The sequence below is a fragment of the Salvelinus namaycush genome, chromosome 37 (assembly GCF_016432855.1).
Source record: "Salvelinus namaycush isolate Seneca chromosome 37, SaNama_1.0, whole genome shotgun sequence".
Lineage (NCBI taxonomy): Eukaryota > Metazoa > Chordata > Actinopteri > Salmoniformes > Salmonidae > Salvelinus > Salvelinus namaycush.
The window spans coordinates 21,273,039-21,301,037 of record NC_052343.1 but is presented as its reverse complement, the minus strand read 5'-3'; the positions used below and the strand labels follow the sequence as shown (position 1 = coordinate 21,301,037).

At 44.7% G+C, this 27,999-nt stretch overlaps 1 protein-coding gene across 1 annotated transcript; it reads right to left on the bottom strand.

Annotated features, from left to right (window-relative positions):
* Positions 1 to 577: 577 nt before the first annotated feature.
* On the bottom strand, positions 578 to 26,612 carry LOC120031056 (centrosomal protein of 162 kDa-like). Its single transcript, XM_038976602.1, has 30 exons — positions 26,137 to 26,612; positions 21,330 to 21,517; positions 21,116 to 21,192; positions 18,910 to 20,976; positions 18,536 to 18,695; positions 15,385 to 15,546; positions 14,988 to 15,183; positions 14,591 to 14,667; positions 14,193 to 14,245; positions 13,769 to 13,799; positions 12,167 to 12,289; positions 11,799 to 12,017; positions 11,321 to 11,405; positions 10,994 to 11,210; positions 10,387 to 10,633; positions 9,565 to 9,752; positions 9,006 to 9,185; positions 8,402 to 8,551; positions 7,684 to 7,796; positions 7,504 to 7,603; positions 7,248 to 7,374; positions 6,878 to 7,041; positions 6,637 to 6,735; positions 6,290 to 6,529; positions 5,480 to 5,686; positions 4,836 to 5,329; positions 1,680 to 1,821; positions 1,475 to 1,573; positions 1,235 to 1,369; positions 578 to 1,116 (listed from the first exon to the last, which is right to left on the bottom strand). The coding sequence occupies exons 4-30, from the start codon at positions 18,967 to 18,969 to the stop codon at positions 904 to 906; spliced, it is 4,281 nt and encodes a 1,426-aa protein (XP_038832530.1). The 5' UTR covers positions 18,970 to 20,976; positions 21,116 to 21,192; positions 21,330 to 21,517; positions 26,137 to 26,612; the 3' UTR covers positions 578 to 903.
* Between the last annotated feature and the right edge of the window lie 1,387 nt (positions 26,613 to 27,999).

Here is a 27,999-nt window from a genome sequence, read left to right as displayed (position 1 = left end):
TCATACAAATATTTACATGTTAAGTTTTCTGAAAATAAACGCATTTGACAGTGAGAGGACGTTTCTTTTTCTGCTGAGTTTATTTAAAGGCCAGCTAATTGTGTTCATTATATAACCATTTCAAAGTACCTTGGAACCATGAAATAGAGCAAAGTTCTAATTCTGAAGATAAAAACAGGTGGTGAACTGTTTCACGTTTGTTTTTACAGGATTTGAAGACATCCTCCAGCGATTTGTTTTTAACTTTTGAAAAGCGTTCAGTAAAGTACACACTAAAATACATTGAGCAAAATAGTGTTTAGCCAATGGCAAACTTCAGGGAGTTAACAAAATGCTTCGCTGCCATGAATAACTACAGCCACTTTTTTCTTGTCAGATGTTATGGTAATACATGTTAAGGAGCTTTGATGATATGCTAATGTTTAGCAACAACCCACAACTGGAGTCACCAATAACAATCATCTTGGGGATAACAATAGACCAATTTCAAAGTGTGAATTTGAATAATTTGTTAGTCACCTTTGAGATGTTTCATCTTTGTGCCTTACTTGTTACAAATTCACACACACACATAGGAAAAAATTATACAAAAGGTCCTTTATTTTTCTAACACGCATTGAATAACTTAAAATAAATTCCAAATGATCAAGTATAAAAATACAAATCTACAAAAAGAAATAACCTGATTGTTCAGCACAATGATGGGTTCTCCTAAAGGGTGTGTGAGTTGGCTCTCAATTCCTTACAAATCCACCCTCTCCTCCCCTTTATCTACACTGAACAAAAAAATACTTAAATAGTGGAAGCTCATCATTAGGCTGGCTTTCGCCTGGTCAATTCTTTCAGATCAGACAAGGTGAGGACAGATTTGTAAGTAATTAGAAAGAGCCTATGTCCCATGGTTCAGGTCCTCCAGCTGAAGGGTACAGCAGAAGCCCGGTCCGGAGCAGGGATGACCACTCCCTGTCTCTGAAGTTCTCTCAAGATGTCCAGGATAGAGTCCAGTTCCAGACGGAAGACCTCCAGCTCCCGGGTCTTCCCCTGAGCCAGCCTCCTCCAACGCTCCACATCAGACTGCTGCTCAGCCTCCACCACCAGCCGAGTCTGACCTATCACCTGCAGGATGGCACCGTGGGCATGTGTGTTAATGTTCAGTGTTTGGTCAGTGTGTTATTCAGTGAGTGGATTTACCTGCAGCAGCTCTTTCTTCCTCTGTGTGTGTGTGTGTGTTCACCTGCTGGAGCTCTTTCTCCCTCTGAGTGTGTCGTAGCTCCATGCTGTGGATCTTTCTCTCCAGGCTAGTGAAGTGTCGGAGCTCTGGGCTGTGGCACTCCTTGGCCTGCTTCAGCTCCTCCAACAGCCTTGTCAGCTAAAGAGATGAAACAAGCATTAATGTTGTGCTTTCCCCAGGAAATAGTCACCTTGTGTTGTTTCCTTGCTGTGACAACACTAGTGTGTTGATGAAGTTGAGTACCTGGTTCTGTAGGGTGTCCTCCCTCAGCTTGGACACAGCCAGAGCATCCTTGGTCCCCTGCAGTTCCTTCACCTGGTCACGTAAATGCTGCACCATGATCTGAAGGTTCATAAAAACAACCCCATTTATCCAGTTGATACGTTATACCTGGAACACCACCAATAACTTTCAGTTGACATGTGATTGGTCCATTGTGAGCCTTTACCTCCTGCGCGGTCACCTGATTGGTCAGTTCGGCCACTTTAGAGGAGGAGTGGGCGAGGGCATGGCCGGTAAGCAGGCGCTCCAGCTCCCTCTGATGGTCAGCCCTGAGAGAGGACACCTGCTCTGCTGAATGCTGCTGTACCCTGCAGGACAGGTAGATACACCACCATGAATCATCTAGCATCCTCTAACCCAGCGCCTCAGAGGGGTGACTACGATGTTAGCTAGATTTACTCAGGGTTTTCTAAAACTAGCCAGCTTCAGCTAGCTTCACATTCCAGCTCAGGCTTCATCCGTATGACGGATATTGCTCGTCCGCCTGCCACCAACTCTAGCAGGCTTGTAACTGTGTGCATATCGCACGTGGCTAGCCAAACGCTGAACTCTTCATTGTGACAATGCTGAAACATCAATCCATGGGCGAGTCAGTGCCACATTTGATTTATGCAGAGATCAAAATGAAACAAAATTCATCAGGATATGGTGTAAAACAGGCTTTTGGAATGGTGCTACTAATTACCACAAACTGGTACCCAAAACAACCCAAAAGTACACAAAAACAGGCAGCCAAAACAACACAAAACCACCCAAATGATCAGTTTAGGTTCACGTTTCGATGTCAATAATGGCTTTGTCGACTGTGTATTTTAGTGACGCTGATTATAATTCATATGGTGATGTCATGAAACAGCCAGGCCAAGCTGCTACTAAACCTCTGCTGCCCTTCCTTATTTAACACAATACAGCATGAGACAACTGGTATTCACTACCACCTACAAACAGTAACACGCACACACTTTCCTGTTCAACTCATCTTTTTTCTCAAATCCATAGGACATCAAACAAGATGGATATAGATTGAGACATGACATGTATTTTCATGTTTTAATATAGGCTTTTCATATTAAATTTGAAAATCCTGTTCTCAGATTTCTCACAAAAACAAGCATCTCTCTAAAATGTCAACAGAGCGAATACCAAGCTTTTTATTTTCAAAGCCTTTTAATCCAGCTTGGGTAATGCTAATTTTGCGACCCATGGAAACAATTATCCTCTTTCAATGAGATGACCTGTGATTAGTATGTAGATCAGTGTGTCCTGTCTGACGCATACAGATGTTGGTACAAGGTGCTGCCAACACCAGATGGCCAGGGACACTGTCTGTGTTGCATTCAAATGCATTCTGTCATTACTAAATGTGTAATGTCAAGCATTTTAAACAAAAAACATTGCTTAAATATTTTATTAAATCAGTCGTCTTCCACAAAGGAAGGGGATGACGTAATCTTTGCGAGAGGTTGGGAATCTGAATTAATTGATCCTCAACTCGTGGCTCAGACACTTCATTCAGGATAAATGGAGTCAGCCATGAGTTAGCCTGCCTTGGAGCAGGTTCGTTAGAAATGTACCTGGCTAAAAGGGGAGCCCGCTTTCATAGTACAGGTTATCCTGAGTTGAACTCAGAGTTCACCAAAGTCACCTCACTAACTCCTCAAACCAGGTATGTAGTATAGGGCGCTGGACCCTGCAGGATAGGTAGAAACATGATACACCATCATTTATCATCTAACCCTAATCCTCTGGTGGTCAGCACACCCGTGGCCTTACGTACGTACAAAAACCCCACAAAACATGCATTCAGACAAAAGCTGGCATTTACAAAATTAAAAAGTTGACGTGAGAATGTGCTTCCTCGTAAACTTTAGACCATGCGTACACACAATTTATAGTGGTTGAAGTAATGCATTGCAAGGAGGCAAGTAGTATTTTATGCAAATAAGGGATGACACTCATTCATAAAAAAAAGAAAAAAATAGGAAAGTATAATAAGATGCAAAAACATTTGCCATTTCTATTAGAAACCGCTTTGGGCTAATTCCAACAGTTCCAAATGAACTGGGACAATAAGGGTGTTGTCACCATAATAGGTGAATGATTGGCAGTTTCCAGGCGGAGTTATAATGCTTGTTCACGACGCGTTCAGTTTTAGGATTTATATTGGGAAGCAATATTTGTATACGTACGCATTCCTTTCAGAAATGGCTTACGCAAATATTTAGTGCAAAATGACTGCAACGTTTATAAATGAGGATCCTGGACCCCGGAGGTAGTGAACACAACCATACACTGTAGCATATTTAGCATATTACATACCAGTGGAGGCTGGTGTGACTAAAATCGGAGGACTATTTCAATGTAATGGATGGATGAATGGCACGGCATCAAAAGCATGTATCAAATGTGTAGGGATTTTGGGTCTATTTGGGATTGAGAATCATGTTGACATCTCTGAGTGCATTGCAATTATATATTTAGGCTTCAGCTATAGAGAGCCACAGAGAGCCATTTTTGGTGGTCTCGGAAAAGTGCATTAGTGTGGGCTGCAGTTTTCAGCATGGCTGCCAGAGAAAAACAGCTCATTAGGTGCAGGGCTTGACATTCACTTTGTCCAAAAGCTTAGGCCACTTGTCCCCCCAATTCTTCTCTGTAACACCATTTTACTTCACAAAACAAAATGCATTACTATCTTCTTTACCATAGAGTATCAGACAGAAATGTAAGCTACACTCTGCCTATTGGCTTCCTTGCATGTTAAAGCCTGTCTCAAAATACAACACTGCCCCTTTAAGACTCCCCTGGAGGAAGATTGGCCACTCTTGGTAGTTTATAAAATATTGCAACATTACAATTACAACCAAATTCTTTCTATGCCTTTATAAAATAATTCCCTCCAGGGCTTGAAATTAAGGGCGTCCCATCCTCCCTAAAAAATGTCTTCAAAACAGACTCTGGGACGATAGATCCCAAATAAATACAACCGCTGCACATGCAATTTAAAAAGCAATGAGCCTGATGAAACAGATCAGACCATTTAGCTTAAAATGTTGATAACGTTTTATTTCTTCATATTATAAGCTCAACGATGAGCACATGGCTGTAAACTGCGCAGGAATATTCCAGTATGTCTGTATGGAGGAAACTGTGTTCGTACACAATTGTGAAAAGCCTTATAGAAGCTCCATCAATGAACAACATTCTACCAATGAGTCAGGCACCTGTACAACCACTGAACTACTGGAGTCCTTTGTACTGAAAGGTCTTATTGTGGGTCTAAATAAAGGATTCAAAATGAGTGTGTGTGTGTGTGTCTACATACCTGCGCAGCTCGGCCTGGGCCTGTGCGGCTGCAGCCTGCAGTACCACCCTCTCCTTGTCACTCTGCAGCTCCAGCTGCTCCAGACGCAGCCTTAACCCCTCGCTCTCCTGCAGCACCTCTGAGATGTGGCTCCCAGAGAACGCTGTGGGCTGGTAGTCCTTCTCATCTTGAGTGGGAGGGAAGGTTGCGGTCTCTCCCACCGTGCCTCCCCTCTCCCCTGGGGTAGCCACCACCATGGGTCCTTTGGATCCGGCCGCCTGCCGTCTGGCCTCCCCAGGCCCAACACGGCCATCCGATCTGGGGCCAGGGCCACACAGCATGGTCTTCCTCTCCCTCTGGAGTCTCTCCACGGTGCGGCTCAGCTCCTGGACGCTGCGGGTCTTGGCTGACAGCTCCTGGTTGAGTCTCTCTATCCGGACCCCCAGGGCCGTCTCTGCTTGGCGCTGGTGTCGGGACGGGCTGCGTTGGGGGGCTCTCTCTGGCTCGGTGGTAGACTGATTCATTGATTTAAATAAAATACACATGCTCCAGATAACATTACATACATTTAAAACAATTATCCAGGATGAATTATTAAGACTAATTTCCTCTTAGGTGGGCTAAGTAGACAAGAAGGCAGGTAGACAAGAGAGAGGTAGGCCTACCTGTGCCTGTTGTGTGAGCTGCTCCTGTAGGGAGTGGACCTCAGCCTGTAGGGTTCTCTCTCTACTCTGATGGTTCTCCTTCAGGAGCTCCAGTTCCTGCTGCAGGGAGCGGACCTGGGCCTGCCAGACCCCAGGAGACCCGGTCTGGACCTGGTGTTTCTGGGTTAACCGCTGCTCCAGATCACTGATCTGCTGCTCATACTGGAGCTACAGACACACACACTGTAAATTAGTCTACTTTTATATTTAGGGGATTTATTTCCATAGATACAATTTATTGATCTCACAACACATTTCCTGAGAAAAAGCTTTTTCCCCCCCGGTGCAGTGTTGGTCTAATGAAACCTTACATTAAGACTAATGACATCACACATTTGGAAAGGATAACAAATATTATACAGAGGATGAATCACTGACATCCTCAACGTCTCCACCGCGAGTGTCGGACAGAACTGTCAATTCAAGTGTTGTGTTGTACAAGGCTGTTGGAACTTGCCCTCTGACCCCTCTCCAAATAGACATGAAGAGAACTGGGGGAACAGCGAGGACTCATCACCCTGTTCTTATCTTTCCTTTGTGTGAGAGAGGACATTCAGAGTGTTTTGTGTTGAGGATGAACATCTTCAGGTAGTTCTAAGACCCAGTTTGAAGCGGTTGTGTTTACAGCAAGGCCATATACGTCGGAGTAAGTCATCGTAAGTACGTGTAGAGTGCTAATTGGTACAGGACTGTGAGGCCAGTGACAGGGAATGGTAACACAGGGTTGTATGAGTACATAACAGTGCCACTCAGCTGAGAGTATGAACAGACCTTAATCCGCTGGTACTGCTGTTCCATGGCTCGGAGGCTGCGTTTGGCCTCGTCGTCACGGTTCTCTAGTTCCGCCTCCAGCCTCTGGATGCGCCGCTCCAATAGGGCCCTGGTCTGAGTGGGCGGGGAGCTCTTGGCCCCTCCATCCTCATCCAGCGCAGGTGCGTTGGCTGCAGCGTAGATGAGCGCTGGGAGGGAGTTCGGGTTCCTCTGTCTGAGAATCTTCTCCATCTCCTTCACCTGGGAGAGAGGGAACAGAAATATGGCATGAGTCATGAGAGAAAGGAGAGGTATGCCGCTATTCAGGGATACATGCATGCACAGGAAATATTTCTCAACTGACTCACCTGTCGTTCTAGGTCCTGTATCCTCTTAGCGTCTCCAGCTCTCTCTTTAGTCTTACTCTGATTGGCTCTCTTCCCCACCTCCATCTTCAGCTTTTCCACCTGATTGGAGGAGCAAACGTTTCATTCAAAATACTGACGTACAGGAAATGACAGAAATACAATACACACTCTCAAATAAGGTCGAGTTGGTCCTACCTGCTCTGTGCTTTGGGTCCTACCTGCTCTGTGCTTTGGGTCCTACCTGCTCTGTGAGTTTGTGTGTGTCTGCGGTGGCAGTCCTCAGTCTGGCAGAGTCTCTGTCCAGCAGCTCCTGGTTCTCAGCATACCACTGGAGCCTCTTCTTCAGAACACACACCTCCTCCTTATGCCTGTCCTCTGCCACCTGCAGCTCAAAGCTCTTATCCCCTGGCAGAGACAAGGATAATACAGACCACACCGCATAACACAGAGCTCCACTTGACTGTCAACCACAACAATGGGATGTTTTAATGGAGGTTTAAACCACACGTCTGGAAAAGTCACTGGATCTAAAACAGGGAACATTGTCCTTTGGGAGTAGAAACAAGAGGTTTGATTCCACAGTCAAGCCTCCATGTCTCTCACGCACTAACCTGAGGTGTAGACGACCTGCGCTTTGGCCAGGTCTCTCTCTTTCCTCATAATTTGAAGGTCCACCTCCAGGGCCTGTTTCTCCTGCTTCAGCTTGTGGGTCTCCTCCACCAGTCTCTCTTCAGTCCTCTGCACACACACACACAGTCAAAGGTGAGACTGGTCTTTCCCTTTTAAGATGAGTTGATTGTTTCATCTCCAAAGCAACATCTAGGCCTTCCTTTTAGAGGTGGTTGTGTGACGTGACTGAACACTCACCTGTGCTGCCTGCATCTGGCCCAGCAGCTGTGTGATGCGCTGAATATGGGCCACACAGCCTACATTACCCACAGTCCTCGGCGAGTTGCTCATCTGCTCCCTGGGCATAAATAAGAGTCAGTGTTAACATTCAATGACGTGGATAGGTACGCGTCTGTGCATATGTATGAGTCAACTCACTTGGTAAGGGCCAGTTCGTTTAGCAGCCTCTGGTTCTCTATGAACATGGCCTCTTCATTGAGTTTACTCTGAGCCTGAAGAGCCTTCATCTGCAGGTACAACTTCTCATTCTCCTGTTACCCACACACACCGCAAGGAGAGAATCACATTGTCTCAACTATAGGCCATCTGGGTAAATTAGTTTGATCAGAAATACCTGTTCTAGGCATTTAACCTACATTAAATCAAACGTGAAAGGAATATGACTAGAAGCTGTGAGACGAGGGAATGCATTCAGCATGCCTAAATAAGAACTGCTACAGTTCCACCTTGGTGGTGTGTGTACTGTAGCCACTGATTCTAGGAGCTCGGCTGTAGGCTCTGTAATTATGAGAGGTTATCAGACAGTGTTATTGTCACATCTCTAAGCTGGTCACAATCTGGAGGAAAAAAGGCTAACTGTGCTGCCTGCTACAAACCCACACCCCCTCCTGGAATTAAGTCAGTGAACAGAGGAATTCCATTACCCTGAACAGTGGCCTGTATATATAACCTCTGCAGTCACAGAGACTCCGGGTAATTGGGATGGATTCAAAGCCAATGAGTCACCGCCAGCCTGGCGCTGAACAAATGCAGTACATTTAAGTCTTGTTTCCTTAAAACAGACTGGAAGAGAAAAGACCAAGAGAGACGGCCAGACAATCACAGAGTAGACAGAGACAAACAGACGTGTACAGACCTGCTGGTATCCCTGGATGATGGTCTCCTGTTCCTTCACCTCTTTCTCTATCAGTCTGAGTTTGTCCTCAGTGAGGGGGTCCAAGGGCCCGTCCAGACCGAGACCCAACCGGCCCTTCTTCCTGCTGTTGGCCTCCTCCGTACTGTGCAGCTGAAACACAGGGGACAAGACTCAGTACACATCACAAATAACACATGAGTGATGTATGCATCTACTACAGTTTTGAGTTCACAAAATACAGTTTGAGCTAATTTAACTGGCCTTCAGTGGATGGCAGAGATATCTTAGATAACATGCTATTGTTCAATGGAATATTTTATTTTGCTCCTGTGTCAGCTGGGTCCTTCACAACTGCTTTATTCAATAGCTTGAATAACAGTATTACAAAAGTCAGACACACAAAGCAGCTAAATAAAATGAGCAGTGCCATAGCAACAGGAGTGCTGACGTAGGGGTTTTAAACTGTTCCGACATTCATGGAGAACATGTTCTTTTCTGTTACAATAGAAGGATGTAGGAAGTCACAGGTGGCCAAACAGATGGAACTATACTCTTTAGAGACATGACTGTCCATGTGAATGTAAGTGTGTGTGTCTCCCTCTACCTTGCTCTGCAGGAGGTAGTTCTCCTGTCTCAGTGAGCTGAGCTCTGTGTCATGCTGCAGCAGTAGCTCTTCCTCTCTGGTGTGGAGCTCTCTCTCCCTCTGGGCTAGCTGCAGTCTCAGCCTGGACACTAGGGGGCTCTCCTCCACCTCCCCAGACCGGCCCTCCTCCCTGGGCTCACTCTGACAGAGGGGTAACACATGGTTAGAGTCTTTATAATGGATAGTTGCTAGCACTTGAATGTGCATTGAAGGCCATAATATTGCACAAACAAAGATGTTGCGAAATTCGGCACCAAGAAGGCAACAATAATGGACTGCTATATTCATCCAGGTATGAATACACACTACATAAGATCCAAACTGAAATCAGTCAGACTTATGATAGAGCAAGGAGCAATCAGCTGGGTTAGATAACGCAACAAAGTAGAAGTCACACCCCTATCATATGACCAGGTGAACGGAGAAAAATATCATACTTACCTGAAAAGAAATTGCAGCACACTGATGAACGAACTTGATGCACCACAGACTGAAAAACTACTCCAGTATGTTGACTTACTTTCTTCTCTGATGGACACTCAGTCTCCTGAGTCTGGCTGGCTTCCTGTTGACCTTTGGTTTCCCAGGAGACCGTGTGACTGGTATCCTGGCGACCTCTCGTCTCCATCCGATGTTGCTGCTGGAGGAAGGCAGCGAAGGACTGAACCCCTGCCACCAGCTCACTGCTCACCCTCAGACCACCACAGTCTGGATCAGGAGTACAACCACACAGCAACATTAGTCTGGATCAGGAGTACAACCACACAGCAACATTAGTCTGGATCAGGAGTACAACCACACAGCAACATTAGTCTGGATCAGGAGTACAACCACACAGCAACATTAGTCTGGATCAGGAGAACAACCACACAGCAACATTAGTCTGGATCAGGAGAACAACCACACAGCAACATTAGTCTGGATCAGGAGAACAACCACACAGCAACATTAGTCTGGATCAGGAGAACAACCACACAGCAACATTAGTCTGGATCAGGAGAACAACCACACAGCAACATTAGTCTGGATCAGGAGAACAACCACACAGCAACATTAGTCTGGATCAGGAGAACAACCACACAGCAACATTAGTCTGGATCAGGAGAACAACCACACAGCAACATTAGTCTGGATCAGGAGAACAACCACACAGCAACATTAGTCTGGATCAGGAGAACAACCACACAGCAACATGTGGTAAATGTTAGTGTTATGTATTATACTGTAGTACTGTTATGTGCTATACTACTTAGATATAGTTCTAACATATCTTTTTTAAGCACACTTACACTACACCTACTAGCTTTGGTTGTCAATGTGTGAGGAGTTATTTTTCTCCTACCTTTATCTTTCTCTGAGAGGAGGGGGCTGAGGCTCTGGTATGTTGGCTGGCTGAGAGGCTTCCTCTGGGTTAGAGGAGAGGGGGGCTTGGCTGCAGCCCCAGGTCTGGTAGGACCAGATTTCCTAGCTCCAGAGGTCCTGGTGGCCACGGCTGATGGTTTACTCTCCACTCTACCTCTGCCAGGGGCAACATAAGGCTTCCTCAACGAGGATGTGAAGGGACCAGCTACCGTAGAGCGTCCAGGAACCTATGCAAAATATGATATTGTCAATATACAAATCATTGCCATGTCACCGTCTACATTGTAAATGATAATCACCTTTGATGCAAATCAAATGTTATTGGTCACATACACATATTTAGCAGATGTTATTGTGGGTGTAGCGAAATTCTTGTGTTCCTAACAGTGTAGTATTCACTAACAATTCACAAATCTAAAAGTAAAAGAATGGAATTAAGAAGTATATAAAATATTAGGATGAGCAATGTCGGAGCAATGGCTACGTAATGTGGAAACAGTTCAGGTAGGTGTGAAAGCCTGAATCAGTGTGGTTATGTATGGTAGGGTTTAGTGCTTATTAACAAGGGCTCCGTTCCCGTCCCTTACCTGCTGGCTTCTCTTGTTGCTGGGTTTAGTGGTCAGGTCAGGGGAGGAGCTGTCCTGATCCTGCTTCATCAGCCTCTGTACCTCCTCTCTGATGCTTCTGGGACGGGGGCCTGGGGAGGCCGGAGGAGTGTCTGGCTCTGCTGAGCGTCTTGGGCTTGACTCACGGGATCTATGGCATAAGGACTGGCCAGTCTTCTCTGGGCTGAACTGGGTCCCACTGTGAACACACAGCTCATGTTAACATCTATCCACTCCATTCTGTACCTTCCAGAGAGTGTCAGTTGTCCTTCCCTACTACAGCTCTGTGACAGACAGCTGTAGACTCACCTAGCAGGTTGCAGAGTGAAGCCTCTTGTGTCGTCTATGCTGTCTGGTCGGATGGGACGCATCAGCTCCTCTGCAGTGGGCAGCTCTGAGAAAACACATCGAAGTTAATCAATCAATCAATCAAGAATCAATCAGAAACTCAAGTCTATTTGTAACACCTCAACACAAACTTCAAATGTACCATCTTGTCAGATATGAATAAGGATGGACATGTGTGGATCTCCAGTTAGTTACGATTGAAAACCATATTCTATTTACTTGACAGGTTCACCACAGACAGTGTTTGAGACTGACCAACCTGACTCTGTGGTGACCAACCTGACTCTGTGGTGACCAACCTGACTCTGTGGTGACCAACCTGACTCTGTGGTGACCAACCTGACTCTGTGGTGACCAACCTGACTCTGTGGTGACCAACCTGACTCTGTGGTGACCAACCTGACTCTGTGGTGACCAACCTGACTCTGTGGTGACCAACCTGACTCTGTGGTGGAGACTGGTGCTAGTAGTGTTCCTCTGGAGAGCTCAGGTACAGAGGGAGAGACAGGAACAGGACTGCTCTTCCTCCTCCTCTCCCTCCTGACTGGTGATGAAGGGTGGTGATGATGGTCTGAGTCCTCCAGAGAGCCACTGATCTGTCTGTAGGCCTCCTGTAGAGCCTCCATCTCACTGGCCCCACTCTGGCCATACGACTGGGCTACACAGACCACACAGGAACACCACCAGGTTCACCATCATCCGCCACCACCAAACTAACACAGATGAAGCCTAATCCACATAAGTGTCTAGGGGTACATAGCTACATCCAGTAGGACCTGACTGATAGTCTGTCTAGTCTGGTCTCACCTGGTAGTGCCGTCTCTATGGTCTCCTCTGCTCCCTGGTTCCTCCCTGGTTCCTCGTTGGTGTCACTGTCCGCTCCAGGGGGCAGGAGTTCACCGGTCGAGTCCAGAGAATCATGGAGGGATACTTACACCAGGAAATGATGTGATCAGGACAAATAGAATATTGATTTTAGGAGTAGGTCAGTTTCAATACTGTATGAATAGAGGATGGTGTCATAAAAGCAGGAAATTATTCATCAGGAATAAATCACATGCCTGCGAAACAGGGGTACTGTTAGAAGAACCGGAGACACTGTATATACATACTGTGTACACAACACACACTAGTGTTGTCACGATACAAGGTTTAGTATCACAATGCTCGATACCATCACAATAGTCGATACCACAGCAAAAAAAGAAGGTGTATTAGCCAGTCACAAAAAAACTCAACTGGGTAAGCAATAAGATGAAGCAATAAGAGTGTGTGCATGTATTGAGTTATTGAACTTGTTTTGGCTGATTTCATGGGGCTACAGATGAAAAACAATCCGTTTCACTTCCATTTGGGATTTATTTTATTGTACTGATCAACAACATTTGCATTTCTTTTAGAAAAGTGTGGGCTGTCTCTTTTAAGACCCATGACGTCATTCACACACACACACAGTCAGTTCGAGGCTCTATGGAACAGCATTTGGGTCTTTGCGTGTCAAAATTTGACGTGTATCTTTTTTGACACGCAAAGACCCAGAAGGCTTTCCATAAGGCTTGAGCAAAAATGACCTTGACTGGGAGAGACGTGAGGTGGGGAAGACGACGTGAATGAATAAAGTTTTTGGGGAGAATCAGCTTTGAAGCCAGCAATATTTTCATATCACAAACAAGGTACCAGGGTAGTGAATTGTTGTTAGTGTCAGCTGTAAGCTAGCAAGGCAAGTTAGCCTACAAAGCTGAAAGCTACCAGTATCTTCTTGCATTGCAAAGTGTTCTAGCCTGTAAAGGACATTGTTTTGTGAACAGTAATTAACAGTTTCAACATTGAAATTATTTGAGTGTTAACGCCTTGTTGCATTACTTAAGTGTTAACTTCTGTGCAGCATATGTGCAGTGATTCCTCAGAGTAAGAGGAACAGGAACAGTGCTCTCGCTCTACAAGGGAACATCGGCTGTGCTGATAGAAACAGACGTTCCTCTTTCAATCAGTAGACGTCGTGAGACACATTTGACAGAAGTACCGAAAGTAACAAGAATTCTAGTATCGAAAAAGTACCGAAGTTTCGTATATCGTGCAGCACTAACACACACACACTAAAGACTTGCTTCCCAATCGCCCTTGCCCCAAAACACATGTAAATACTAGACTATATTGTGCCTTCCTGTATTATATTTATGCTAAAATGTTAATTCTATTCTACAGAGCCATTTACTTTAGGTTCGTATTTTTCTATTTTATTATTGTTGCTGCATTGTCGAGAAGATAACTGCAAGTAAACATTTTGTTGGATGTTGTAAACCTTGTGTATGCAGTACATACGGCTAATAAAACATGAAACACATACTTGTGCTGTATTAAAAACCCACTCTGACCCAGAAAATAAAAATGGATGTTGGTTTATAATACCTTTGGTGAGCATGGTAGGCCTTTTAGGCTCCTGAAAGAAAAAGGGAGAGAGAACAAACGAGATGAGCAAAACAGAAGAGCCATGCAGTCAGTCGCCCACCACATATTCAGCCAATCACAGACAAGACCTGGCACACCCGCCATTAAAGACCCCTTCTTCTCACTCTACCTCTTGAGAGAGAGCTGGGATAACTGCTGAATGCCTTATTGCCTTTATAAACTGTGGCTTTTTTAACCCAGAGTGATTAGCACGTGAGCAGCACGAACAACTCCTGCTTACAACTCATCATGGGGCAATTCTACATGACGCAATTTACAACCAACTTTCGGTTTAAACCTCTGGTTCAAATCACTCCCTTACAAAGCGTTATTAGAACTAAATGACTACATTTTCAAATCAGACTCGCATAAAATGTAGTCTCACCTCCTCAATGACCTCATCTTCAAAGTCCTCATCCTCGCTGTAGTGGGGGGAGGCTGCAGCAGGCACAGACAGAATGACAGATTCACTGATGAGCTACAATCATGCAGATGAGGTATGTGCAAGTACTTGTCTGACAGAGTGCCACTGTAAATGACAACAGACCTGGGTTCAAATAGGATTTGTTTCCTTTCAAATACCTTAACGGCAATTGATTGAGCTTGCCTGTTGCAACTGAACCAACGGAATCGTCCCAAAAGCGCAAACCCCCCTCAACTTCAAAGTATTTGAAAGAAAACAAAACCTATTGAACCAAGCAGGGTCTGGAGTCATGTGAGCATAGAGATCCTATTAAATGATTATTATAATTCCTAATTCTATGAGTGCATCATCTGTCCTACCTGGGGAGAGTCGGTCAGACTCCATAGCTCTCTCCTCCTCTCTCTGATCGACCCCCGCCACAGCCGCCTCTGCCTTCCTGGAGAAACAGCAGAACAAGTGTCATTCACAGATCACACGCTGGGAGTGACAGTAATGACCTTACCCAGCCACTGTCTGCAACACTGAGGGTCTCCTTGGGACAACCCCAGCAGTGGCTTCAAAAGGCAGCTACAGCTAGACCTGGGGCGACTCGGAGTGTCATGCTCCGGAGTGAAGATGCCCCTAGTTACAGATCTAGGATCAGCTTGTCTTCACAAAGTCCTAACCTTAACCACTCGAAAGTGGAAGCGCAAAACCGACCTGAGACCATTGTGTAGAGACAACACCCCCCTTAGCTCCGCGGCGTGTGGTAGATACCTGAGGGTGGTAGCGGTGGTGGAGGCGCTGGTGGAATCCAGATCTTTGTTGAGTCTGGAGTAGTCTACTGTGGAGGACACACCTCCCTCCAGGTGGGCAAAGAAGCGGGCCTTCTCCTCTTCCTCCTCCAGGCTGTCCATGCCCAGACCAAGACCCACTGCAGCGTTCTGACCTGGTCCGGACGCCATCACAGAGTCTGGGTAGACAAAATCACGGGCAGACACAGACAGACATGTTTCAACCATTGCTACTTTCAAAGAGTTTAAAGTAAAATAGTTTAAAGCTGGCACGTACAGCTGCTTTCATGTCACTACCCTGATGTCAGGTTAGCAATGGATTGAGCTAGATCTGGTGACATCATAGAGTGTATCTATCCGTCCCTCCTGAGCAGACTCACCCTCAGGCTCTAGACTGTCTCTGCTGAAGATGACAGGCTCTGCCCCCTCCTCCTCCTCCGAACCCCTCTCTACTCCCTGATGCTGCAGCTCCTCTTCCTCCTCCTGGATGGGCTGGGATCTTCTCAGAGACTTACAGAACATCTTCTCAGATCTCAGCAATCCTGGAAAACAACAAAAGTAATGGACCGTTCAATTCAGGTAATTACAGGAAACAGAAATTGCTCTTGCTTTAGGCTACTTCCTGAATTGAAAGAGGACCTGTGGTTGTTGTATAGGCCTTATTGTGGTCAGACAGCTCAGCATAGGACTTGATGTAATATATCTTTTTTTAAAGAGCTAAAAAAAAGAATAGAAAAAAGGAGTCCGTCCATGAGGACACCAAGCTGTCAATATTCCAGACCGTGTTTGAAACCCCACTATGGTAATGTAGCTCATTAGCTCTGTGTTTTATCATTCACAGGATATTGACTTCCTGGGGTACACAGGCCTGCAGAGACCCTCAAAGGCCATGCGGTCCAATTAAGAGGGGAACAGCACACACAGAAAAGAGAAGACAGAGCAGTAGAGCTAACTTTGATCTCAGCTCCACAACCACTTGCTGTCAGTCTACTGGAGGGAGGGTACTGTAGAAAAGCTCCATATCCTCATAAATATTCAAATGATTTTGGAATACAAATAGCTGTCAAGATAAAAAAAAGCTTTTCCTCATTTAGTCTCACCATGGCAAAACATGCCTAACTTTTTCATTTCAGCACTGAATGATCATCGTGACATTTACAGAATGGAAAACAAGCACGGGTTATAGTAAAAAAACAAGAGCTAAACTCAGGCTCTCCAGAGTTAGACTAGTTAAAGCAGTTGGGAGTAATTTTACTAGTGAAAATATTTGCCCAAATGAAGCGCTGAAACTAACGGTAAAATAGTTTGCTCGAAGCACAGAATCACAGCTCGCCTCGACACACTGAATTGTCTGGCGAAGATAGAACATGACCGGATTTAGCACCAGTAACCATAACACCTGCCCTTCAGGTCCAGAAAGTTCTTTATTTTTTCCAAAGCTTTTAATTTGTTAATTTACACCGCTCTATTAGCAGAGGAAAATAAAATGAATAAATATGAAAATAAGTGACAAGGAAACAAAGAGAGTAAACAGTATGTTTTAAATCCATGTTTCACAAAAATCATGGTTAATCATGGTTTCAGTCATAAAAACCTTGATTTCCACCTTTGTAATGTGGATACAGGTCTGGGAAGTGTGGCAACACGAGACTACAGTCATACTGATGTTGTTGAATATCCACCTCTAGCCTCTACTTTCTAGTCGACCAGGGCAGCAGGTCTGGATCGGTCTCTAGCTACTATCATTATACCATACTAGTCTAACTACTAGTCTACCAGGGTTTTGGGGATTTGTATCTAGTCTAGCTACTATGACTTTACCATCTTCAAGACCCTGTGAGTCACTATCACTGCTGTGACTGTCCACTGGTGTGTCACGGAGAGAGGTACTCTCCTCAGGACTCCTCTCTCCTGATGCATTACGGGAGCTCTCGTTCATGGGAGGGCTCCCCTGCCTGGCAGAGTGGGAGGAGTCGTGTTCTGGGCTGTTATTTTCCGGCCCCGCAGCAATGTGAGAAGAAGCATCCTGATTGGCTCCATGGACCTTGTCCAGCTGACTGAGCCTATCCAGAGCTTTGCTGCGAGGTTTGGGGGTGGGCCTTGTGGGGGCTTCCACTGTGACAGCTAACCAATGGAAGATAAGAGGGTAGATAAAGATGAGAAAGGAATCATGTTCTGTACACACAAATAAAAGGATCTCAGGGAAAGGGTGATAGGTGAGAATTATCTGTTAATTTGAATGATTAGAATATTCCGCCCTGATACATATAATTGTATGGAAGTGATTAGAATGTATAAAATCATAATCAATAAATGTGTAGTCCTAGTCAGAATTAGGGTAAAGACAATATGTCTTTATGGTATTTTAAACACAGACTGTCTGAGCTTGGTGCCGACCTGAGTAGAGATTTGGGAGAGAACAGGGAGTACGTGTCAAGGACAAGGTCACTAATCTCTGTCGGCTGGGTAGTGAGACAGTGTGTGCGTAGCAGTATGTGTGTGCGTATGGTTTTGTGAATGAGTGGGCGTGAGAAGTCAGTATAAAATGAATTGTTTTGTATTCTTGACTTTAGAACGTTCCCGTGAATAAACCTTTTTGACTATTTTAGCTGGGCCTCCGTCTGTTTCATTCGACCAGGATCTTACAAATTCTGGTTTGCAGACTGAGTAATATAATTAAATTGGGTTATGTACCTTGAGAACAAAATTCTCCTATCAAAGGGACACCCTCAAAGAGTAGGTGGGCAAAAGGAGAACTACTAAATGTGAGCTAGAAATATTTAAGGGTTAGCTTGGAGGAAGAGAAGATCTAAGGCAAAAAAACAAGACAAATATAGCAAAGGAGAGGTTAGAGGGCAGGACTAAAGCTAATGAGAGAAAGTGAAGGTTGGTAGCATGTCAATGTACTAACACCAATGATGGGGAGACAATGTACCATTGGGTGGCCCTAAGAAACTAGGGGGTTACAGTAGTGATTCCTATACCCTGAGGGGGGCTTTTTATTGGGCTGCTCTCACTCTCATCCTCCTGAGTTTTCATCACAGCCTGCTGCTGGGGCTTTTTGGGTTTAGTGAACCTGCGTTTGGCAGCCTCTGCTTCAGACAGGTGGAAGGAAAGAGGAGATGGAAGAGAAAGGAGAGAAGAAGGTGGGGGCCAGACAGCTAGAGAACAAGACTGATATACAAATGCGTCATGAAGAGTCGACTGATGTAAACCAATCAAAGATGAACTCATGAAAGGAGTCAAACCATAATTATCAGGGGAGTAGCAGCAGGGAACAGGTTATGATGGACATGTTATGATGCTGCAATTAAATGCAACAGATGTTCCAGGAATTACAGAGCAGATGAGAAATCAGCACATAGTCACAGTGTCCCTCTAAAGATATAACCTTTCAGCATGTCATGAAACACGCAAGTACAAAGACACATACACAGAGAATGAACCAATGACAAGCACACACGCACACAGAGAGAGAGAATCCTAACTGAACTGAAGCACATCAACCTACACATCCCTGGCTTTGCTTACCTCTGCCAGGTGTCTCTTCGCTGTCCTCCTCCTGCCACCACAGCACAGGGGCAGCTGATGTCTTCTTTGGTGGTGGTTTCTGAGAGGCTCTGCCCAGGCTGTCCAGAACACTGGAGCGCATAGCACTGCCACCCAAATCCACTGAGTCATCTGAGACAGACTGAATACAAGTCAATGGTTACTAGGTTAAAGTAGCCATCTAGCTAGTTGGTTGGGTGAATACATAGTAGTATGGACACAGATGAAAAGGCTGGTTATCAGTATCTTTGGTGTGGATATAAAGAAGGGCCGTCATTAGTGAGTAACTTTAGCTATGAACACCCAGAATTGCAGACATAGTGCTACTATCATGTCTGCAGTAACGTTAAACTCACCTCTTTCAAAAACTGCTCGAACTGTTCATCAAGCTCATCTTTCGTCAATTGATGTGCCATGATTCCAGTCAAAGATGATAGGTAACTAGCTAGTTACCTGTAAGTAGCTAGGGTAGCTACCTGTATCTTGCCGAAAAAAATGGGTGGATAACAAGTGAGACGTTTGCGACCCAACAAGACTCAAACGCCCCTTTAACTTCCTATCTAGCTAGTTACCTAGGCAACCAACGTGGATGTAGTTTTTCACAAGATTGTCGAGCTTGCTTATTTAGCTAGTGTATTTCGCTAGGTAGCTAGCCTTGACAGTTGTAGCAGTTATAAAAAAGATTTGGTTGTAGCTAGCTAGCATGGTAACTAGCTAGCTAAGCTGATTAGCTAACTGGCTTTAGTTAGCGTTAGCCACCTAGCTGGCTTTAGTTAAGTAAGCGTTAGCCACCTAGCTATAGCTGGCAACAGTGTCTTCTAGCTAGCTATCTTATTTACACTCCACCGAAATATTCAATCAGTGTGATGCATGTATAACTAGCTACACATGCATGGCTGGTGGTTTACAAACTGTTATATTTGCAAACGTTAGCTACAGTAGCAGCTAACAAGTGTTTCGTGTTCATAGCTCCATAAAGTTCCCGCGACAACAACCGGGTGAGACCTCAGAGCCCATTGGTTGGCTATTCAGAGACGCAATAACGGAATGACAAATCACCATTATCCTTCTGCTCGCTCGTATTTCTATTTCCCTTTCAATATCCGTCCATTCATAATTAACTCACGCATCAGAAAAGTTATTATTATTATTTAGCGCGGCAATGGTGTGTCATATTTCCTGTCTCTGTCAATCTGAGTGTTTTCCTTCTGAAGGAAAGATGAGCAAAACATTCATACGCAGACATTGAAGTTTCAACCAATAGACCTTTTGATCAACGTAGCAACGCCCACTTCCGCTCAACTTCCTACCCGATACATAGCTTCCTGTCAGCCTGATTGTAGCCGTACAGTACTAGCCTCGTTTTTATCATTACCTCAGTATATTAATATAATCATATTTATATAGCGTTTATCATTCTTGTTGAAAAGTCTGTTTATCTGTTCAGTTAGTGATTTTTGTAATTCGATTGTGTAGTGTCTTTGTCTCTTTAGCTAGCTAGCTAGCAAAAGTTAGTGCTAACGACGTTAACCTTATTAGTTGGTGCGGCATCTTTATTGAAAGTTAGGAAATTAAGATTTCATTGAACCTTCTAGTGGGCTTCGACGTCTGAAGAAGGGAGCAGTACCTTTGCTATTCCAGTGGAATATTACCATGTCAAGGAGATCCTCATGTCACTGATGGGAAGCATCAACTGCATCTGGGCTGTGGCTTGCCTTCTTACAAAGGGCCAAGGAGCAATGAGCTACTACTGCAATGCATCTGTTTTTTTCTTTCTGTGACCATCCACATTGTCTAACACCCTGTAGTCCATTTATTGATAAAACACCTCTGCTTATCCTCCAAACAAAATGTAAAATAATTTTTATTTACAGTGACGAGAACAGAAAAATGTAACTGAATATTTTAAATTATTAATTAATTAATTGCAAAGACAGATATTGGTTTGTTTCTCTTAAATTAATTGAAAGATAAAGGAGCCTGTCCCTTGTTATTTAGTCTTTCCTGCCTAAGAACTTTATTTTGCATGTACACATAAGTAGTACCAGTCACCCTTCTCTAATTAGTGAGGGTCTCTATGTATTCTCTCACCTGAAGAGACTGTGAAGCTGGTCTTCACTGAGCACAAATGTGCAGCCTTGAAAGTTGCTCTCCATTCTGTAGCCATCCAGGGGCAGTGAAGGGAATGGTGGTGTCTCCTTATGGTGAACTATGGTCACGTAGTGATTGGAGACTGCTGGTAAGACAGGAGCCTCCCCACCTGTACCTTTCCAAAGTGGGAGTCAACTAAAAGCTTTTCATCAGACATCCCCATGCTGCAGATCAATGGCTTGGATAGAGGGTCAAAGTTCTTGTATGCCTCTTCTATCTGGAGAACTGAGAGGTTAGGGAACGTTCCAAGAAGGGCACTGTAGAGTGTACTTCTGCAAAGCAGCCGCTGTGGTTAGCCAATCTAAACAATGTACTTGAAACCACCTGAAATTTAATAATTTTATATAGTCTAGACTCTAGAGTGTAATAGGACATGACCACCTACTATACTGGCTATTAGGGAATACTCACCTAATCCCTCTTTCTGCCATACACTTTTTGGTGGGCTTGGTGATGGTCATTTTGCCTATGGGCCCTGGTTTCAGACCCTGTAAAAAGACAGTATAAAGGCACTATTCTAAATCTAATCATGAGACGATTTAAGTTTTCATTAAATCATTTATTAGCATTATGATGTGATTATAACCATATGATGTTGATATGTGGTATAGCTATATAAACATACCCTAGTCCTTGGCTGTATGCCACTGCTGCTTGGTATCTGTCCAGCTGTGCACAGGTGGGACGATTCCCATCTTGGAATAGTGTGCAGACTGGCATAGTAATGCAACTGTGGTTGCATAATGCACTGCCAGCAACACATGAACAGTGATGTTGTGTCATTGTTACTGGCTCAGAGGGCTTCAGTACAACCTACGTGGGGATATAAAAAGAAAATGATTAGACTATAAAATCACTCAACGTGTCACGACCAGCAAACAGAAGTGACTGATGCAACAGCAACTCATTTCATTACAGCAATACGGGTTTAAACTTTTCTATTAAGGGTATATGCCCTTGTTTAAATGTAATTAATGCGTCCAACATAACAGTGCTTACATGAACTAATTCCAAAAAGTTTTGGGACACTAATGTCCATGGAGAATAAGAACACCTCCCAGCTGCCCACTGCACTGAGGCTAGGAAACACTGTCACCACCAATAAATCTATGATAATCAAGAATTTCAATTAAGCATTTTTCTACGGCTGGCCATGCTTTCCACCTGGCTACCCCTACTCCGGCCAACAGCTCTGCACCCCCGCAGAAAATTGCCCAAGCCCCCCCCCTCGTTTCTCCTTCACCCAAATCCAGATAGCTGATGTTCTGAAAGAACTGCAATATCTGGACCCCTACAAATCAGCTGGGCTAGACAATCTGGACCCTCTCTTTCTACAAGTATCCACGGTAAATGTTGCAACCCCTAATACTAGCCTGTTCAACCTCTCTTTCGAATCGTCTGAGATCCCAAAAGATTGGAAAGCTGCTGTGATCATCCCCCTCTTCAAAGGGGGAGACACTCTAGACCGAAACTATTATAGACCTAATCTGAAAACAAGGCTCCCTAAATTTGATCAGCATATCGAATGCGCGACCCGGGCTGGCAAAACCCTGGATCATTGTTATTCTAACTTCCGCGACGCATATAAAGCCCTCCCTCGCCCTCCTTTTGGAAAATCTGATGACAACTCCATTTTGTTGCTCCCAGCCTATAGACAAACTAAAACAGGAAGCGCCCGTGCTCAGGTCTGTTCAACGCTGGTCCGAACAATCGGATTCCACGCTTCAAGATTGCTTCGCTAACATGGACTGGGAAATGTTCCGCATAGCGTCGGACAATAACATTGATTAATACGCTGATTCGGTGATCAAGTTTATTAGCAAGTGCATCGGTGATATTGTACCCACAGCGTCTATTAAAACATTCCCCAACCAGAAACCGTGGATTGATGGCAGCATTCACGCAAAACTGAAAGTGCAAACCACTGCTTTTAATCAGGGCAAGGTGACCCGGAAACATGACCGAATACAAACAGTGTAGCTATTCCCTCCGCAAGGCAATCAAACAAGCTAAGCGTCAGTATAGAGACAAAGTAGAGTCGCAATTCAACGGCTCAGACACAAGAGGTATATGGCAGGGTCTACAGTCAATCACGGACTACATTTAAACGTGTTAACCCGTAGCACTCACTTCCTTCATCATGAAGTGCTTTGAGAGACTAGTCAAGGGTCATATAACCTCCACCCTACCTGACACCCTAGACCCACTCCAATTTGCTTACCGCCCCAATAGGTCCACAGACGACACAATCACACTGCACACTGCCCTAACCTATCTGGACAAGAGGAATACCTATGTAACAATGCTGTTCATCGACTACAGCTCAGCATTTAACACCATAGTACCCTCCAAACTTGTCATTAAGCTCGAGACCCTGGGTCTCGACCCCACCCTGTGCAACTGGGTACTGGACTTCCTGACGGGCCGCCCCCAGGTTGTGAGGGTAGGTAACAATATCTCCACCTCGCTGATCCTCAACACTGGGGCCCCACAAGGGTGCTTTGTCAGCCCTCTCCTGTACTCTCTGCTCACCCATGCCTGCGTGGCCATGCACGCCTCCAACTCAATCATACATTTTGCAGACGACACTACAGTGGTAGGCTTGATTACCGACAACGACGAGACGGCCTACAGGGAGGAGGTGAGGGCCCTCGGAGTGTGGTGTCAGGAAAATAACCTCACACTCAATGTCAACAAAACAATGGAGATGATCGTGGACTTCAGGAAACAGCAGAGGGAGCAGCCCCCTATCCACATCGACGGGACAGTAGTGGAGAAGGTGGAAAGTTTTAAGTTCCTCGGCATACACATCACAGACAAACTGAAATGGTCCACCCACACAGACAGCGTGGTGAAGAAAGCGCAGTAGCACCTCTTCAACCTCAGGAGGCCGAAGAAATTTGGCTTGTTACCAAAAACACTCACCAACTTTTACAGATGCACAATCGAGAGCATCCTGTCGGGCTGTATCACCGCCTGGTACGGAAACTGCTCCGTCCACAACCGTAAGGCTCTCCGAAGGGTAGTGAGGTCTGCACAACGCATCACCGGGGGCAAACTACCTGCCCTCCAGGACACCTACACCAACCGATGTCACAGGAAGGCCAAAAAGATCATCAAGGACAACAACCACCCGAGCCATTGCCTGTTCACCCCGCTATCATCCAGAAGGCGAGGTCAGTACAGGTGCATCAAAGCGGGGACCGAGAGACTGAAAAACAGCTTCTATCTCAAGGCCATCAGACTGTTAAACAGCCATCACTAACATTGAGTGGCTGCCGCCAACATGCTGACTCATCTCTAGCCACTTTAATAATGAAAAATTGATGTAATAAATGTATCACTAGCCACTTTAAACAATGACAATTTATATAATGTTTTCATACCCTACATTACTCATCTCATATATATATACTGTACTCTATACCATCTACTGCATCTTGCCTATGCCGTTCGGTCATCGCTCATTCATATATTTTTATGTACATATTCTTATTCATTCCTTTACAGGTAGTTGTTGTGAAATTGTTAGGTTAGATTACTTGTTAGATATTACTGCAATGTCGGAACTAGAAGCACAAGCATTTCGTTACACTCGCATTAACATCTGCTAACCATGTGTATGTGACAAATAAAATTTGATTTGATTTGATATCCATCCTGCCCTGCCTTTCTAAAGTCTTCAAAAGCCAAATTAACAAACAGGTCACCGACCATTTCGAATCCCACCGTACCTTCTCCACTATGCAATCTGGTTTCCGAGCTGGTCATTGGTGCACCTCAGCCACGCTCAACGTCCTAAACGATATCATAACCGCCATCGATAAAAGACAGTACTGTGCAGCCGTCTTCATCGACCTGGCCAAGGCTTTCGACTCTGTCAATCACCGCATTCTTATCTGCAGACTCAATAGCCTTGGTTTCTCAAATGACTGCCTCGCCTGGTTCACCAACTACTTCTCAGATAGAGTTCAGTGTGTCAAATCGGAGGGCCTGTTGTCCGGACCTCTGGCAGTCTCTATGTGGGTGCCACAGGGTTCAATTCTCGGGCCGACTCTTTTCTCTGTTTATTTATCAATGATGTCGCTCTTGCTGCTGGTGATTCTCTGATCCACTACTACTCAGACAGCACCAATTCTGTAAACATCTGGCCCTTCTTTGGACACTGTGTTAACAAACCTCCAGACGAGCTTCAATGCCATACAACACTCCTTTCTTGGCCTCCAACTGCTCTTAAATTCTAGTAAAACTAAAAGCATGCATTTCAACCGATTGCTGCACGCACCTGCCCGCCCGTCCAGCATCACTACTCTGGACGGTTCTGACTTAGAATATGAGAACAACTACAAATACCTAGGTGTCTGGTTAGACTGTAAACTCTCCTTCCAGACTCACATTAAGCATCTCCAATCCAAAATTAAATCGGCTTCCTATTTCGCAACAAAGCCTCCTCCACTCACGCTGCCAAACATACCCTCGTAAAACTGACTATCCTACCAATCCTTGACTTCGGCGATGTCATTTATAAAATGCCTCCAACACTCTACTCAGCAAATTGGATGTAGTCTATCACAGTGCCATCCGTTTTGTCACCAAAGCCCCATATACTACCCACCACTGCGACCGATATGCTCTCGTGGCTGGACCTCGCTACAAATTTGTCGCCAAACCCACTGGCTCCAGGTCATCTATAAGTCTTTGCTAGGTAAAGCCCTGCCTTATTTCAGCTCACTGGTCACCATAGCAGCACCCACCCATAGCACACGCTCCAGCAGGTATATTTCACTGGTCATCCCCAAAGCCAACACCTAATTTGGCCGCCTTTCCTTCCAATTCTCTGCTGCCAATGACTGGAACAAATTGCAAAAGATCACTGAAGCTGGTGACTCATATCTCCCTCACTAACTTTAAGCACCAGCTGTCAAAGCAGCTTACCGATCACTGTACATATACACAGCCCATCTGCAAATAGCCCACCCAACTACCCCATCCCCATATTGGTATTTATTGTTTTGCTATTTTGCACCCCAGTATCTCTACAAATACTACACTAAGAATGGTTTCATAGACATGGGTTAAGCCTTGTCCTAGACTAAGCAATGCCTCTTAATGCAGATCTACATTGACAGGAACTTCTTAGTCTAAGACTAGGCTTCATCTCTGACTGTGTAACCATTATGTAGTGTCACAAACAGCTGACTGTTCACCCTACACTCAAACTGTGTGGTTTCTCATTTTTCCTCATGGACCTGTAGCAGCTGGCCCTTATGCTTACTTCTCCTGTCACTTTGTCCCTGTTCGAAACTGCTTGGAACAAAAAGAATGAGCAATCATAATGTTAGCTAGCTACTGTAAAAAGCATGTCTTAAACTAGGTTACAGCTTTGAGTAAACGTCCTTGTCTGGTCTGATAGGCAACTTGGCTATACTTACCTTCATAGTTGAAAAGATAACTGGAGACAAAGTTTGAATCCTTTTTCCAACTTGGAGGTCGGTGCTTTGTTACTTGTCTTGGCCAGATGATGTACATCCGTCACTGTTATCTTTGGCAGCTCTTGCAGGCGCATTGAGTAAAACAGTGTCATGGTTGGCAAGCATTTCGCTACACTCGCATTAACATCTGCTAACCATGTGTATGTGACAAATAAAATTTGATTTGATTTGATCTGATAAGGGAGGGGGACGTTGGCTAATTGCTAGCCACCTTACTAGCTAGCACGTTAATAGCTAGCTAGCTAAGAGGCAAAGAAAAGACACAGAACACAATAATCGGATTACAAAAATCCGTAACTGAACGCATAAACAGAATTTTCAACAAGAACGATAAAAAACGCTATAGAAATATGATTATATTAATATACTGAGATAATGATAAAACGATCGACTTCGAGGTTAGTATGGCTACAAGCAGGCTGACAGGAAGCTATGTATCCGGTAGGAAGTAGAGCGGAAGTGGGCGTTGCTACATTGTGCAAAAGGTCTATAACGTATTAAAAACAGATTTGAAGCCACTGGTCGGCCATATTGGCACTCCCTCCATAGCAGGAAACCCTCCACAGGAATGAATAGAATTCTACAGTATTTGAATTAAATGTTTCAAGGACAAAAGTAAATCTATTTAAGTATTTTTTGGTGTTGTGGGGACAGTAACATTATTAAGGAAAATGTATGTATGTATATATATTCACACTCTCTCTATATGTATGCACTTGTTGGCTGCTGTTCCTTTACTCTGCGGTCCAACTCATCCCAAACCATCGCAATTGGGTTTAGGTCAGGTGATTGTGGAGGCCAGGTCCTCTGATACAGCACTCCATCACTCTCCTTCTTGGTCAAATAGCCCTTACACAGCCTGGAGGTGTGTTGGGTCATTGTCCTGTTGAAAAACAAATGATAGTCCCACTAAGCGCAAACCAGATGGGATGGCGTATCGCTGCAGAATGCTGTGGTAACCATGCTGGTTAAGTAAGCCTTGAATTCTAAATAAATCACTGAAAGTCACCAGCAAGGCACCCCCACACCATCCCACCTCCTCCTCCATGCTTCACGATGGGAACCACCTACTCTGCGTCTCACAAAGACACGGCGGTTGGAAACAAAAATCTCAAATTTGGACTGATTCACGCAGTCTCCTCTGAACAGTGGATGTTGAGATGTGCCTGTTACTTGAACTCTGTGAAAAATTGATTTGGGCTGCAATTTCTGAGGCTGGTAATTCTAATGAAATTTTCCTCTGCAGCAGAGGTAACTCTGGGTCTTCCTTTCCTGTGGTGGTCCTCATGACAGCCAGTTTCATCATAGCGTTTGATGGTTTTTGCGACTGCATATTTTTTCTTAAAATGTTCTGGATTGACTGATCTACATGTGTTAAACTAATGATGGACCGTCATTTCTCTTTGCTTATTTGAGCTGTTCTTGCCATAACATGGACTTGGTCTTTTATCAAATAGGGATATATTCTGTATACCAACCCTACCCTGTCACAACACAACTGATTGGCTCAAATAGCCATTTGGATGCATGGCTATTTTACAGTCTCCGGGAATAAAAAAATAAAAAATTCTTCGGGTATGGTTGCAGCATATTAGGGGCGACAGTTTGTTTGGTCTCTGCCAATTCTTCCACCTGGTTAAACTCCTAAAATGTACTTAATAACACTCACAACATTATAGCGGATTTGGGGGGTAGCCCAGACCTGGACTCTCAAACCTGGCTTCCATTATGCCAAGAGGTCCAAACCCCTTGACGAGGTTGCTAGGTGTTGGGGTAAGGTCGCTACATTACCCCCTTTCCTTC